This window comes from Eptatretus burgeri, chromosome 5 (genome assembly GCF_056783735.1).
Source record: "Eptatretus burgeri isolate ZD-2024b chromosome 5, Ebu_testis_v1, whole genome shotgun sequence".
NCBI lineage: Eukaryota > Metazoa > Chordata > Myxini > Myxiniformes > Myxinidae > Eptatretus > Eptatretus burgeri.
The window spans coordinates 108,931,567-108,943,656 of record NC_140965.1 but is presented as its reverse complement, the minus strand read 5'-3'; the positions used below and the strand labels follow the sequence as shown (position 1 = coordinate 108,943,656).

Here is a 12,090-nt window from a genome sequence, read left to right as displayed (position 1 = left end):
GTTAGGAAATCTAAGAGTAGATAAGGCTCCAGGGCCAGATAATATACACCCGAGAGTATTGATGGAGGTGGCCGAGCAGGTAAACGAGATGTTAACAGATGTTTTCCAAAGTTGCTTGGAGTCAGGACAGGTAATGGAGGATTGGAGAGTAGTAAATGTAACACCATCATTTCAGAAAGGATCCAGAGAAGAATTGGGAAACTATAGACTTGTTAGTTTGACTTCAAATGTGGGGAAGGTGTTGTAGACATTATTTAAGGACCAGATGAGGAACCATTTAAACAAATACAAACTAATTAAAGGTAGTCAGCATGGGTTTACCAAAGGTAGTTCCTGTTTAACAAATCTTTTGGCGTTCTCTGAAGCAGTGTCTGATTGGGTGGATGAGGGAAAGGCAGTGGACATAGTATATGTAGAGTTTAAGAAGGCATTTGATGAGGTACCACATCGGAGGTTGTTAGCCAAAGTGAGGGCTTGTGGAGTGGATGGTCAGGTAGCTAATTGGATTGCAAACTGGCTTAGTGGTAGGAAGCAAATAGTGGCTGTGAGTGGGGGGATGTCTTGCTGGGAGGATGTAAGTAGCGTGATACTTAAGGGATCAGTACTCGGACCATGACGATTCATTATTTACATCAACGATTTGGATAATGGGGTAAAGAGTTAGCTTTTCAAATTTGCAGATGACACAAAGCTTGGAGGTAAGGTGAATAGCAGAGGGGGTAGTGAACATATTCAGGAAAGTATTGATACTTGTATAGATTGGGCAAAAGATTGGCAGATGGAATTTAACCTGAGCAAGTATAAGGTGTTGGGGATGGGAAAGAACAATGAAAATAGAGATTACAGGATGCAAGGGGTAATTTTGGAGCATATCACACAGGAGAAGGATCTGTGGGTGGTAATAGATATGGGAGGTAAGCTGATAAGCAGGCAGCACAATACCAGTCAGCTATAGGTAAAGCAAACAGGGTTTTAGGTTGCATTTGGAGGAGGGTCATTTATAAATCAAAAGAGGTGGTATTACCATTGTACAGGAATTTAGTGTGAGCCACATTTAGAATATTGTGTGCAGTTTTGGTCACCACAACTTAGGAAGGACACAGATGCCATAGAGAAGGTTCAGTGCAGGGCTACCAGATTGATTCCGAGCCTAACTAGTCTCAGCTATGAGGACAGGCTGAAGGAGACAGGGCTTTACACACCAGAAAGGAGGTGGTTACGAGGAGATATGATAGAGATGTTTAAGAAAATGAAAGGTATAGATAAAATAAGTGCAGATTAATTATTCAAGAGTAGACAGTGACAGAACCAGGGTCCATAGCTTGAGAGTAAAGAAGAGAGTTAAGACGGTAGTAAGGTCGGGGACTTTCAATCAGAGAGTAGTCAAAGCATGGAATGGCCTTCCTGGAAAGGTAGTGGCATCAGAAAAAGTAGATAAGTTTAAATTACAATTAGATAGGTACCTGGTCTTTATGGAGATAGAGGAGTATAAGGATGCTGGCAGGACTTTGAGGTAGTTTGGGCATTGATGGGTGATTGTGTGCATGCGTACAGAGTGCTGTTGGTGGTGGTCTTGTCAAGGGGTGTTGTGTGGTTGATGTTGTATGTTTTTAACCAAACCCATGCCCCCTCCCCTGAGGGGAAGAAGAAAAGTAACAAAATAAAAAAATAATAAAATAAAAAAAATAAAATAATAATAAATAAATAAAACAAATAATGATTATTTATTTTTTTAAGTGCATTTTCTTCCTTGGATCTTGTGTCGATGGGTTGGTGTGGTGTTCGCGCAGGCATGATGGGCTGAATGGCCTCGACCTGCGCTGGGTTTCCTGTGTATTTCCTTGTATTGCGAGAGATGGTTAACAATGTGAGGCCAAACGGTGAGCTCTATCCAGGGACGATTTGATGAGGGTGGGGGGATGGGAGGGATTTCCCTGGATGTGTTTTTTTTTTTTAATCCATGGCAGTGCACTTGAAAGTGGGGAATATATTTTGTATTAATAATGAATGAGCTCGTGAAATTTTAGCGTCCAACATATAAAAATGATAAACGTACGCTGCATCCTTTTTGTTTTGTTTGTTAGCACGAACTCATTTATAAATCTTCTTCGAACCAGACAACAGTACAACATGAGCAGGCCAACATGGTAAACATGATTTTAAAAATGTAATTGAGTTTGGTTTCACTGGATCTGGATCGTGCTGTAAGGTGGGCTGCATAAAGTGGATCGGATGGGATTCCACTTATCCGTTATCATCACCTGACAAAACTGCACGTGACGACTGACGAAGCACAGTAAATTAACCAATGAAAATCGACCACGTCATCATCATGACGTTGCTGTATTTCGATTCGACAATAAAAAAACAATAGATATAAATCTTACCCTCTAATGTGCATGCTGTATACAGGAGAAAAAGTAGAAAAAAAGCACGTTGTGAGGAAGGCAGCCCCGGCAGCATGGATGAAGGGGTAGGCCACAATGAAACCGACATTAGGCCTAGCCACTAGTAGCGTCGATTTGAAAAGTGGAAGACAAATTGCGTTTTGCTACAGGTTCATGCCAGTGGATCAGTGATCTGTTCCATGTGCTGCATGCTGTCGAGATGTCCAGGGGCGTGTTCCGTTACCAAGAAGCTCGCTAGCACTTGCCAAGCCAGCCACTCCTTTCAACGGTTTTGTTGGAGTGCTGAAGCCACTTGGCGAGCGCTGTATTAGAAACTTGGTAATTGAACACACCCCAGATTCATCACATGGGGGACAAGGATAAACATCGATACAATGACTTATTTTGTCCATCTAAATGAATTTGTTCCTCAGGGGGCAGATTTAAACATGACACGTGGTGAGTTTATAGAGGTGACGACACAAGTCAGCGGTTGGTAGGAAATGAAAGCGGGTTTTTATTGAAATTATTAATTTTTCTCAAATGTGGTTAAAAACCCTGTGAAAATTCCTTCGTGGGAGGAGAGAGGGGAAGGATGCATATAGGAAGATGCCGGAGAAGGGGTGGGAGTCTGGAAGAAGGGGGTGAGAGTCCTGAGGGAGGGGATGTGGGAGGATGCAGAGGGAGGGGTGTGAAGAGGCATGAGGGAGGGGATGAGGGAGGGGAAGGGGTGGGATGAGGGACCCGGTGTTGCCCGGCAACGCAGTGCACCCCTGCTATGAGCTATAGATTTTACTTGTAATGTGAATTTTCAAATTTATGTCGCTATTGTTATGTGTAGCTTGTAAGTTGTAAAAGTCAGAAATAACCAAAAAAACACCCAAAAACCTATGATGTCTGTCAATTTTTCACCCCAATGGAAATTTTACAAATTGCACCCTGGCTATATCCAGGCATGGTGAAGATGTGGAAAACCTATGTGTATGCACACAGTGGTTATGATGTGAAAATCGATCTTATAGCTCAGGCATAGGGACCAAATAATAATCAAACCATCCAATAGGGAGTTCCCTCCAATATTTTACTCAAGATAACTGGAGCTCTTGCTCAATGTGCAGTTGTATCCATTACTCGTGCTGATTAGAGGCAATGGGGGCCAAAATGGCTTCCCTATATTTTCAACCTTTTGAATGTGTATGACATTTGGCTAAGAGGTTTGAGCCTGCAAACATGGCTATAGGTGGTGGAATTGAGTGAAGAATGTGAGCAACCTCGTGGGACACTTGGTAAGCACAACTACTATCTATAGACTACTCTCTGAAAGAAGCAGTGTGCACTAATCATGCAGATTTGCAATGAGGTCTCATCAACACCAGAAATAGATATGAAATCATCGCCAAGTTGTGGACTAATTTAATTAGGGCTTCAAGCCAAATGGCTGAAGCCCTATTGAATTCGTTAGTATTATTATTATTATTAAAGGCGTTTTATGTTCTACTGACCGATTTTGTGGCGGATCTGGAGGGAAAACTGTTGGATGAAATTCAACGAAACTTAACACCATAATAACTCTCCACCTGAAGTTTATACTATGAAACATTTGATGACGTAGGTCACGTGGCATGGCGGCCATATTGGATTTTCTCCAAAACCTAAAAACATCTTCTTCTCCACAATGGATAACACGACAGCCTCAAACTTTTGCACACATTGGCATTGTTCCATGGGAATGTTAAGTTGTTAATTTGGTCGAAATCGTTACATAATTCATATGATTTAAAATGATTCCGATTCGCCTGATTAAATTTGCAAAATATGCAAATGAGAGTTGAAAAAATTTAATGACAAATTTAGATGGCACATAAACAGGGGACTCCAAATATATTTATACTCTGTCTGTATTTGACCCCAGTGAGCTCCCAGCGTCCCCCAAAGTTGAAAATCACCCATTTTTGAAATGTCATAAAATGAAAACAACACTTGGATGAAATTCAATGAAACTTAAACACGTAATAACTCTCCACCTGAAGTTTATACTTTGAAAAATTTGATGACGTAGGTCACGTGGTATGGCGGCCATATTGGATTTTCTCTAAAACCTAAAAACATCTTCTCCAGAACGCATAACCCAACAGCCTCAATCTTTTGCACACATTTGCGATGTTCCATGCGAATATTAAGTTGTTAATTTGGTCAAAATCGTCACTAAATTTATATGATTAAAATTATGCCGATTTGCCTCATTAAATATGCAAAATAAGCAAATGAGAGTTGAAAAAAATCAAATGACGGATTTAGATAGGACTTAAAGAGGGGACTCCAAATATGTTTACATTATGTCTGTATTTTACCCCAGTGAGGCCCCAGAGCCCCCCAAAGTTTAAAATCACCCATTTTTGAAATGTCGTTAAATGAAAACAATGGTTGGAAGAAATTCAATGAAACTTATCCATTTAATAACTCTCCACCTGAAGTTTATACTTTGAAAATTTTGATGACGTAGGTCACGTGGTATGGCGGCCATATTTGATTTTCTCCAAAATCTAAAAACATCTTCTTCTCCAGAAAGGATAACCCGACAGCCTCAATCTTTTGCACACATTTCCGACGTTCCATGGGAATGTTAAGTTGTTAATTTTGTCGAACTCGTTACATAATTTACATGATTAAAATGATGCCGATTCGCCTCATTAAATATGCCAAATATGCAAATGAGAGTTGAAAATTTTAATGACAGATTTAGATAGTTCATAAACAGGGGACTGCAAATATGTGTATACTATGTCTGTATTTGACCCCAGTGAGGCCCCAGAGCCCCCCAAAGTTTAAAATCACTAATTTTCGACATGTAAAATGAAACCGAAAGAAGATAGAGCTATAGTGACTGCACATTCTGGAAGATCATTTAACGTCCTACAAGTTCGCCATTTACATTTATATGCAAATGTGTAGTTATTGGACTTTTTTCGGGATTTGAAACTTTGTCCAGCCTCGATTTCTCCACTGTGAAGTTTCTTTCTTTATCATGTATTGCTATTGGCTTTACAATCCTTCATTGATATAACATGAGGGACACCGTAGTGAGACCCCATTGCAGACTCAGTGCAAATTAAAGTCCTTTGACGTCGGATGCACGGGTTGAAGCCCGGGATTACTGGTTTACCAGTTTTAATTTACAGTAATTTTCCACAGTATCCACTAAAGCAAATTCCTCAAACGGTCAATGATAAATATTTAACACAAACATGAAAAAAAAAATTGTATTTCATAAGGAAATCCGATACAAATTATCAACGTCAGAAGTCTTACCATTTGCGGTGGACTGCTCCCTGATTGAGGTGCATACACAATCCGGTATTGATGAACATTGCCAATGGCATGATCCCAGCTAACTCGGAAGCCATTGATATGTTCGTCACTGGTGACAAGGTTCCGCGGACCACTTCTCGGTGCTAGAGACACCCCGTGAAGAACATTGTTAAAAACACATTTAAGCGGTACCAGTAATATTGCTGATGCCATTTTAACTTGGGTACAAACTAAAATAACGATGTTAAAATCATTTGTTAGCTCACTCACATTTAAATGTTAATCTTTTGTATTGCAACTTATGAGTGGCTGAACTAATCCTGATGAAAGTTCAAATGTTAAGTCTATGTTTTATTGTCACCTCTCTTAAAAACTGTCGATATGAATCCTCGATGAAGATAATTTATAGCAAAGGACTTGAAAATGAAAACTCGTCAATGACTGGATGCATAATATTTTCAAAATGGGATAAACTCTGAGAATTCGATAAGTTGAATGATGTAATCCAAAGATAATGACATCTGTCGGCTGTAGGGTGTTTCCATGTATCACCATGCACCTGTATATAACTACAGCTGAATTACCTTGAGCCTCAGCTATTTTGGTTAATGCTGATGAAAAATTTATAACTGATCGAAGTGTCAAAAATTCTTTATTTAACGGCAAGCATGAGTTTTATGTTTCCACAAGAAACACAACAGATACAAAAATAAAAATAAATAAAGGACAGATGGAAGTCAATAACAAGGCAGACATAATATGCATTCATCACTGCTGAAAAGAAAAGGAGATAGACTGGTCACAGGTTTTAGGAAAACAAAGGGAATATTAAAATTTAAAAAAGGAGAAGAAAATTGATGTCGCTTGGAACATACCTGGTGTTGTTGTTCTCGGAGTGGTTGTTGTTATTGTCACTGTAGCAAACAACACAAAGAAAAAAATGTATTATTGGAAATCTTTTTGTTTCAAATAATAAATGGAAAACAATATATATTTGACTGATTATCTGTAAGCAATTCTCATACTCATTCACACTCACACTCACACTCACACTCACACTCACACTCACACTCACACTCACACTCACACTCACACTCACACTCACACTCACACTCACACTCTCTCTCTCTCTCTCTCTCTCTCTCTCTCTCTCTCTCTCTCTCTCTCTCTCTCTCTCTCTCTCTCTCTCTCTCTCTCTCTCTGTCTCTCTCTCTCTCTCTCTCTCTCTCTCTCTCTCTCTCTCTCTCTCTCTCTCTCTCTCTCTCTCTCTCTCTCTCTCTCACACACACACACACACACACACACACACACACACACACACACACACACACACACACACACACACACACACACACATTTTGAGTGGAATTTACAGCTGAGAGACTCCTGTAGCTACATATACTGTATTTAAAACAATTGAGAAGATGCAGAAACTGGCAATGATATTGTGAAAATGAATGCAGCTCACATGTCCATTCCTCAGCTTTAATAGAAGGATTGCTCTCCGACTCATCAGGATAGATAGCTGTGAGTTCTACAGAATAGAGAATCTTCTGATCCAGATTCTTAATGGTGTATGATCTTGAGTTTCCAGGTAGGATGGTCTGATAAAAACAGAAAAGGAGATTGAACGCATAGGGAAGACAAAGAGGAAGAACAATGTACTTGATGATCGAAGTCGGAAAAAACAGGGGTTTTTTTTCAAAAGATGGATCTCCTTAGCTGAAAGCCAAGGAGAGTATGTTAGCTGCCATAGGAAATTAGGTGCAGCTGAGATTTCGAGCTTAAGCCCTTTATCGGAGCTAAAAATAAGGGTAAGTGCTCAAAGCATCAGCAGCACCTTGTTTACCATGGTGGTGAACATATCGCTATTGGATTTCAGTTGCTAAAACCCATTGCTTAACTTGTCTGCCGATGCAGAACAACACTTGCTTTCATGAAGACTGGTATTTAATTAGGTTTTAGAGGGTTTCAAATGATTTTTGATCCAAGATCGAAGCTCATGGAAGAGCAAGGTGATGGAGAGTAAAAGGGAAACAAAGTGGTAGTAGGACTACAGATGGGTACACAACAAGCAAAGCAATGAACATGGCAATTCATTTTTGGCTTATCTGGAATTTAAATCCAAGATAAAGTATTGACATCACACACCATCCATCCGTTTCCTTTTTTGATTTCTCCGGCCAATCTGCAGGGCCGATCCACCTGAAATTTTGCAACAGCGTTCCTCTCCTGACTGGTAACAGGAATTGCAAAGCTTGTTCCAGTCACATGAGTTTAAGTATGTCAAAAAGGCCGACTTCGCAAATTTCTTCAAATATCCTCTTCTCCGCTCTCAACAGTCAGAATGCTACCAAATTTGCATTACAACATTAGGCCAGGGCTCGGATAAGCTCCAGGTCCAGTTGTCCTCATTTTATACCTCACTTTTGTGTTGAAGTTCTGAATAAGATGATGTGATCAGTTTGTGATACACACAGCAACTGCAAAACTAGAAACTACCATTTCACAATTGAATTCTGTACCAACTATCTACTTCGTATTTGTCATAAACTCAAAGAGGAATTACATATTAAATTAGAAGGGCACTCAGTGGAGCGCATACATCCACCATGTAATTCCTGATCCACGAGACCATATCTGGCCCAATACTTTTTTGAAATATCATGCTACACAATACTATATCGTTTTTGGCCCCATCCTTCAATGATGAAGAATCATTTTGAAATTTAAATAATTCTTGTATCCGGATTCGGATCCTCACCAAAATCAAATCAATTCGACCTTGCCACACACCCCACATGTCCACCAAGTTTCGTCCGAATCCGTCTACAACTTTTTGAGATATCATGCTATATATCATTTTTTGCCCCTTTCTCTCAACGGTGAAGAATCACTTAAAAAATTATAGTAGTCGGATCCGGAACCAGATCAGGATCCTCACTAAAATCTAATCAGTTTGTCTTTGTCACACACCCAACTGATCCACAAAATTTCATCTGGATCCATCCACAACTCTTTGAAATATCCTGTACACAAACAAATAAACAAACAAACAGACAAACAAACAGACAGCAAGAAAAAGATGTCGTGCAGAGCATGATACTTGCAAAATCCACCCCTCTCCCCAAAGGTTGCAATGGATACATCAAATTGTCAATTTCATTAAGATGAAAATTGACAATATTAATCAATGCTGAGGTCAACTGGATAAAAATTGATTATTTTTCAGATTGACATTGATGATTTTAGAAGTTTGACCTTGAGTTGTCTTTCGACTTTTTGACCTCAAAAGTAGTCGATTTCCAAATTTAGTGATGGACTAAGCAAATCCTGTTCAACTTTGAAGTTAACGGGATATAAATTGAAGATTTTTCAGTTGAAAATTGATGATTTTAGAAGTTTGGTCTTGAGTTGACCTTTGACCTTTTGATCTCAAAAATAGTTGGTTTCCCAATTCAGTAATACACTATGCAATTGCTGTTTAATCTCCAAGTCAATTGGATGAAAATTGACGATTTTTCAGATAAAATGGATGATTTTAGATGTTTGACCTTGAGTTGACCTTTAACTTTTTCATCTCAAAAATAGTAGGTTTCCAAATTAATTGACAAAATATGCAAATCCTGTTCAAATTTCAAGTCAATCGGATATAAAATGACGATTTTAGAAATTTGGCCTCAATATGACCTTTGACCTTTGACCTCAAAATCAATAGGCTTCTCAGTTCAGACTACCTCTACAACCTGGTAAAGTTTGGTGATGATCAGTTTAGAATTATGACCTGTCAGTGATTGACAGACAGACAGAGACCATCCATCCATTGGGACCATACTCTGTACAGAGCGTTGGTGCTGCCTAAGCAGTCTCCTTGGCTATTGGGCACAATCCTGGACAGGTCGTTACTCGGACACAAGATACCAGCATGCTGGCACTCATTTTGCTGACCTCGGAAGGATGACAGGCAGAGTCAACCCCACCTGATATTAATTCAACAGCAAAGTGGGATTTGAACTCAGGATCCTAGGATCCCAAGCCCACCACACTAACCATTAAGCCAACACCAGGCATAGACAGAGACAGACAGACAGACAGACAGACAGACAGACAGACAGACAGACAGACAGACAGACAGAATAACAAAAGTGACTTACCAATATACTTGAAAAATCTTCGCTTTCGCAAGTAACAAACAAACAGGTCGAAAGGTGTGAAAACATAACCTCTTTCACATTTGGTGGCGGAGATAACTATAAATGACGGGTTTGTTTCAGCATTTCAATCCAATGCTTCATCATTTGTTTACTGAAAAGCATAACCACAATAACGACTTATTGGTGTTAGCTTCATTAAAGGAAAGACATGTATGCCCAACCAAAGTCCAAAACCAGGTGATCCTTACAATATTAATGGGCTGTCATAGGATGGCCTTGACTCGCCTCGGGTATGCACACCCAACTCTGAGCTGTCCAAATCTCGGCCCTGAGCTATAAACTGTCACCCTGGTGTTTCACATGCAGGTTAATACATGAATGTGTGCGATATTCCCCTTTGAATGTCAAGTTGCTTGTCCCTGGCCAAAATACAAGTAACTAACCGATGCACAGGGACACTGCATCAGGGGCAGAGTCATGCCTCAGTCATGATGTAGTCAGCAGGCTAATATCAGAATTGAATATTTGTCAAATATGCAGTCACTAACAGCAACTCACACCTTTCCCACCAATATATATCTTTCTGGATATTTACAAGGAAAGACAAAGCATTGATTTACAAAAGGTCTCTTATTCCTTAAAACTTGTACCATGGATTTATCATTTTGCCTTTAGAAAGCAAAATGCACTTGTTGAAAGACCCATATAATTTTGAGATAATTACTCAAACGATGAGACTGTTACGACTGTGGGGTAGATAAGGCCTAAACCACTGTTTGCATTCACTTAGATCCTTAGAATAATTTAAACATGTAATAAATACAGTGGTTAGGGAAACGTATCATGAGTATCATCGCATGTTGTGGTCATATGGCAGCCCAGCTGTCGGGGTAGCTATCATTTCTTGAAGCGTGACTGTGTCGCTGATGCAGTGCCCCTCTACCAGTACACACACTGGAACTGGTACTCATTTCGCCGACCTCGGAAGGATGACAGGCTGAGTCAACCCCGTGGTGTATTAATTCAGCAATGTATGCGGCTTGAACTCAGGACCCGAGGATCCCAAGACGCTACCCTAACCACTGAGCCAACACCAGGCTACATCATCGCATGGAGACAGTGTTGTCCCATTTTATCCCATCAGTGGGAAGGGAGAGGGGAGCTGCTAATCAAAGCTCGTTCAACTCCATCACTCTTGCTTTTGCCTGGGACTGATGGACCTTGCGCACTTGAAAAGTTACGTTTTTTTTCCAAGGTAAACTGTTTGATGTTATTGTGTGTTCGGCCGATTAATCACACTCTGATGATGCCGAACCACATATCACGACGAGGACTGTCACTTTCCTCGGTTTATGTGATCCATTTATATCCTCATCCCTGCCTTCCCTCTACCCCAACACTTCCACTCCTCATTATCACGATCTTTTGTTTCATCCAAACCATAAAGTCATCTTTATCTCCTCATTCATAAACACAATACAAATGTTAAAAAGGTTCAATACAATTGAAGATTTGGCAATGGTAAAGTGCAAACAGAGTGATCGTTTGTGATCAAAGTGAAAGATCATTTTTAAACTCGCTGCTTTCTACATTGATCAAATTATCTGATTATGAAGTTTAAATAAAAATAAATGAAGTCTTAAAGCACATGTGTACCTCTTCAAAATGCTCGCCATTAACTGGTCGCCACTTGAGACGGTAGAGCATGGCATTAGTCCCACCATGTTCCCATGTCACATGGAAGCTGCTGGTCGTTGCATGAGATGTGCGCAAATTCTTTGGTGATGGGGGGTCCACTGCATGACACCAACACAACCACCAGATATTCTCCATCCAAAGGTATGAAACTTATGCAGCAATGAACTTTGTAGATGAGCAAATCCATATTTACATTGGTCACGAATGATGTGGTGTATAAAATGCATAAAACACAACCAAATCAACAAACACTCAGTAAGTTCATCATTTCGGCCACAAGAACAAGGAAAAGATAATGTCACTGAGATATGAAATATCTATAGAGTCCAGCAACTGACCATGAGGAGCAGATAACAATTCTTATCAATTGCTCAGGTTTATAGCCATTGGATAATTTCAGGACCGAATCATCACTGAGAATGTAAGTTTGGCACTGTATCAGGCCGAACGCTGAGAATATTCACATTGGGTATGTTTGCACATGAGAATCTGTAAGCGTCCTTGTCATGAGCAGAATAGAAGGAAATTTCGTAAATTCTCAA

General features: G+C 39.9%; 1 protein-coding gene across 3 annotated transcripts in view; it reads right to left on the bottom strand.

Moving 5' to 3' along the window:
* The window catches only part of LOC147027132 (collagen alpha-1(XII) chain-like), a 365,482-nt gene that overhangs the window by 105,133 nt on the left and 248,259 nt on the right, over positions 1-12,090 (bottom strand). For all 3 annotated transcript variants that reach the window (XM_085883313.1, XM_085883312.1, XM_085883314.1), the window contains exons 36-39: positions 11,507-11,646; positions 7,165-7,300; positions 6,572-6,610; positions 5,697-5,839 (exon numbers count right to left, since the gene is read on the bottom strand). In XM_085883313.1, coding sequence (XP_085739439.1) covers positions 5,697-5,839; positions 6,572-6,610; positions 7,165-7,300; positions 11,507-11,646 — 458 coding nt within the window. The remainder of the gene's footprint in view (positions 1-5,696; positions 5,840-6,571; positions 6,611-7,164; positions 7,301-11,506; positions 11,647-12,090) is intronic.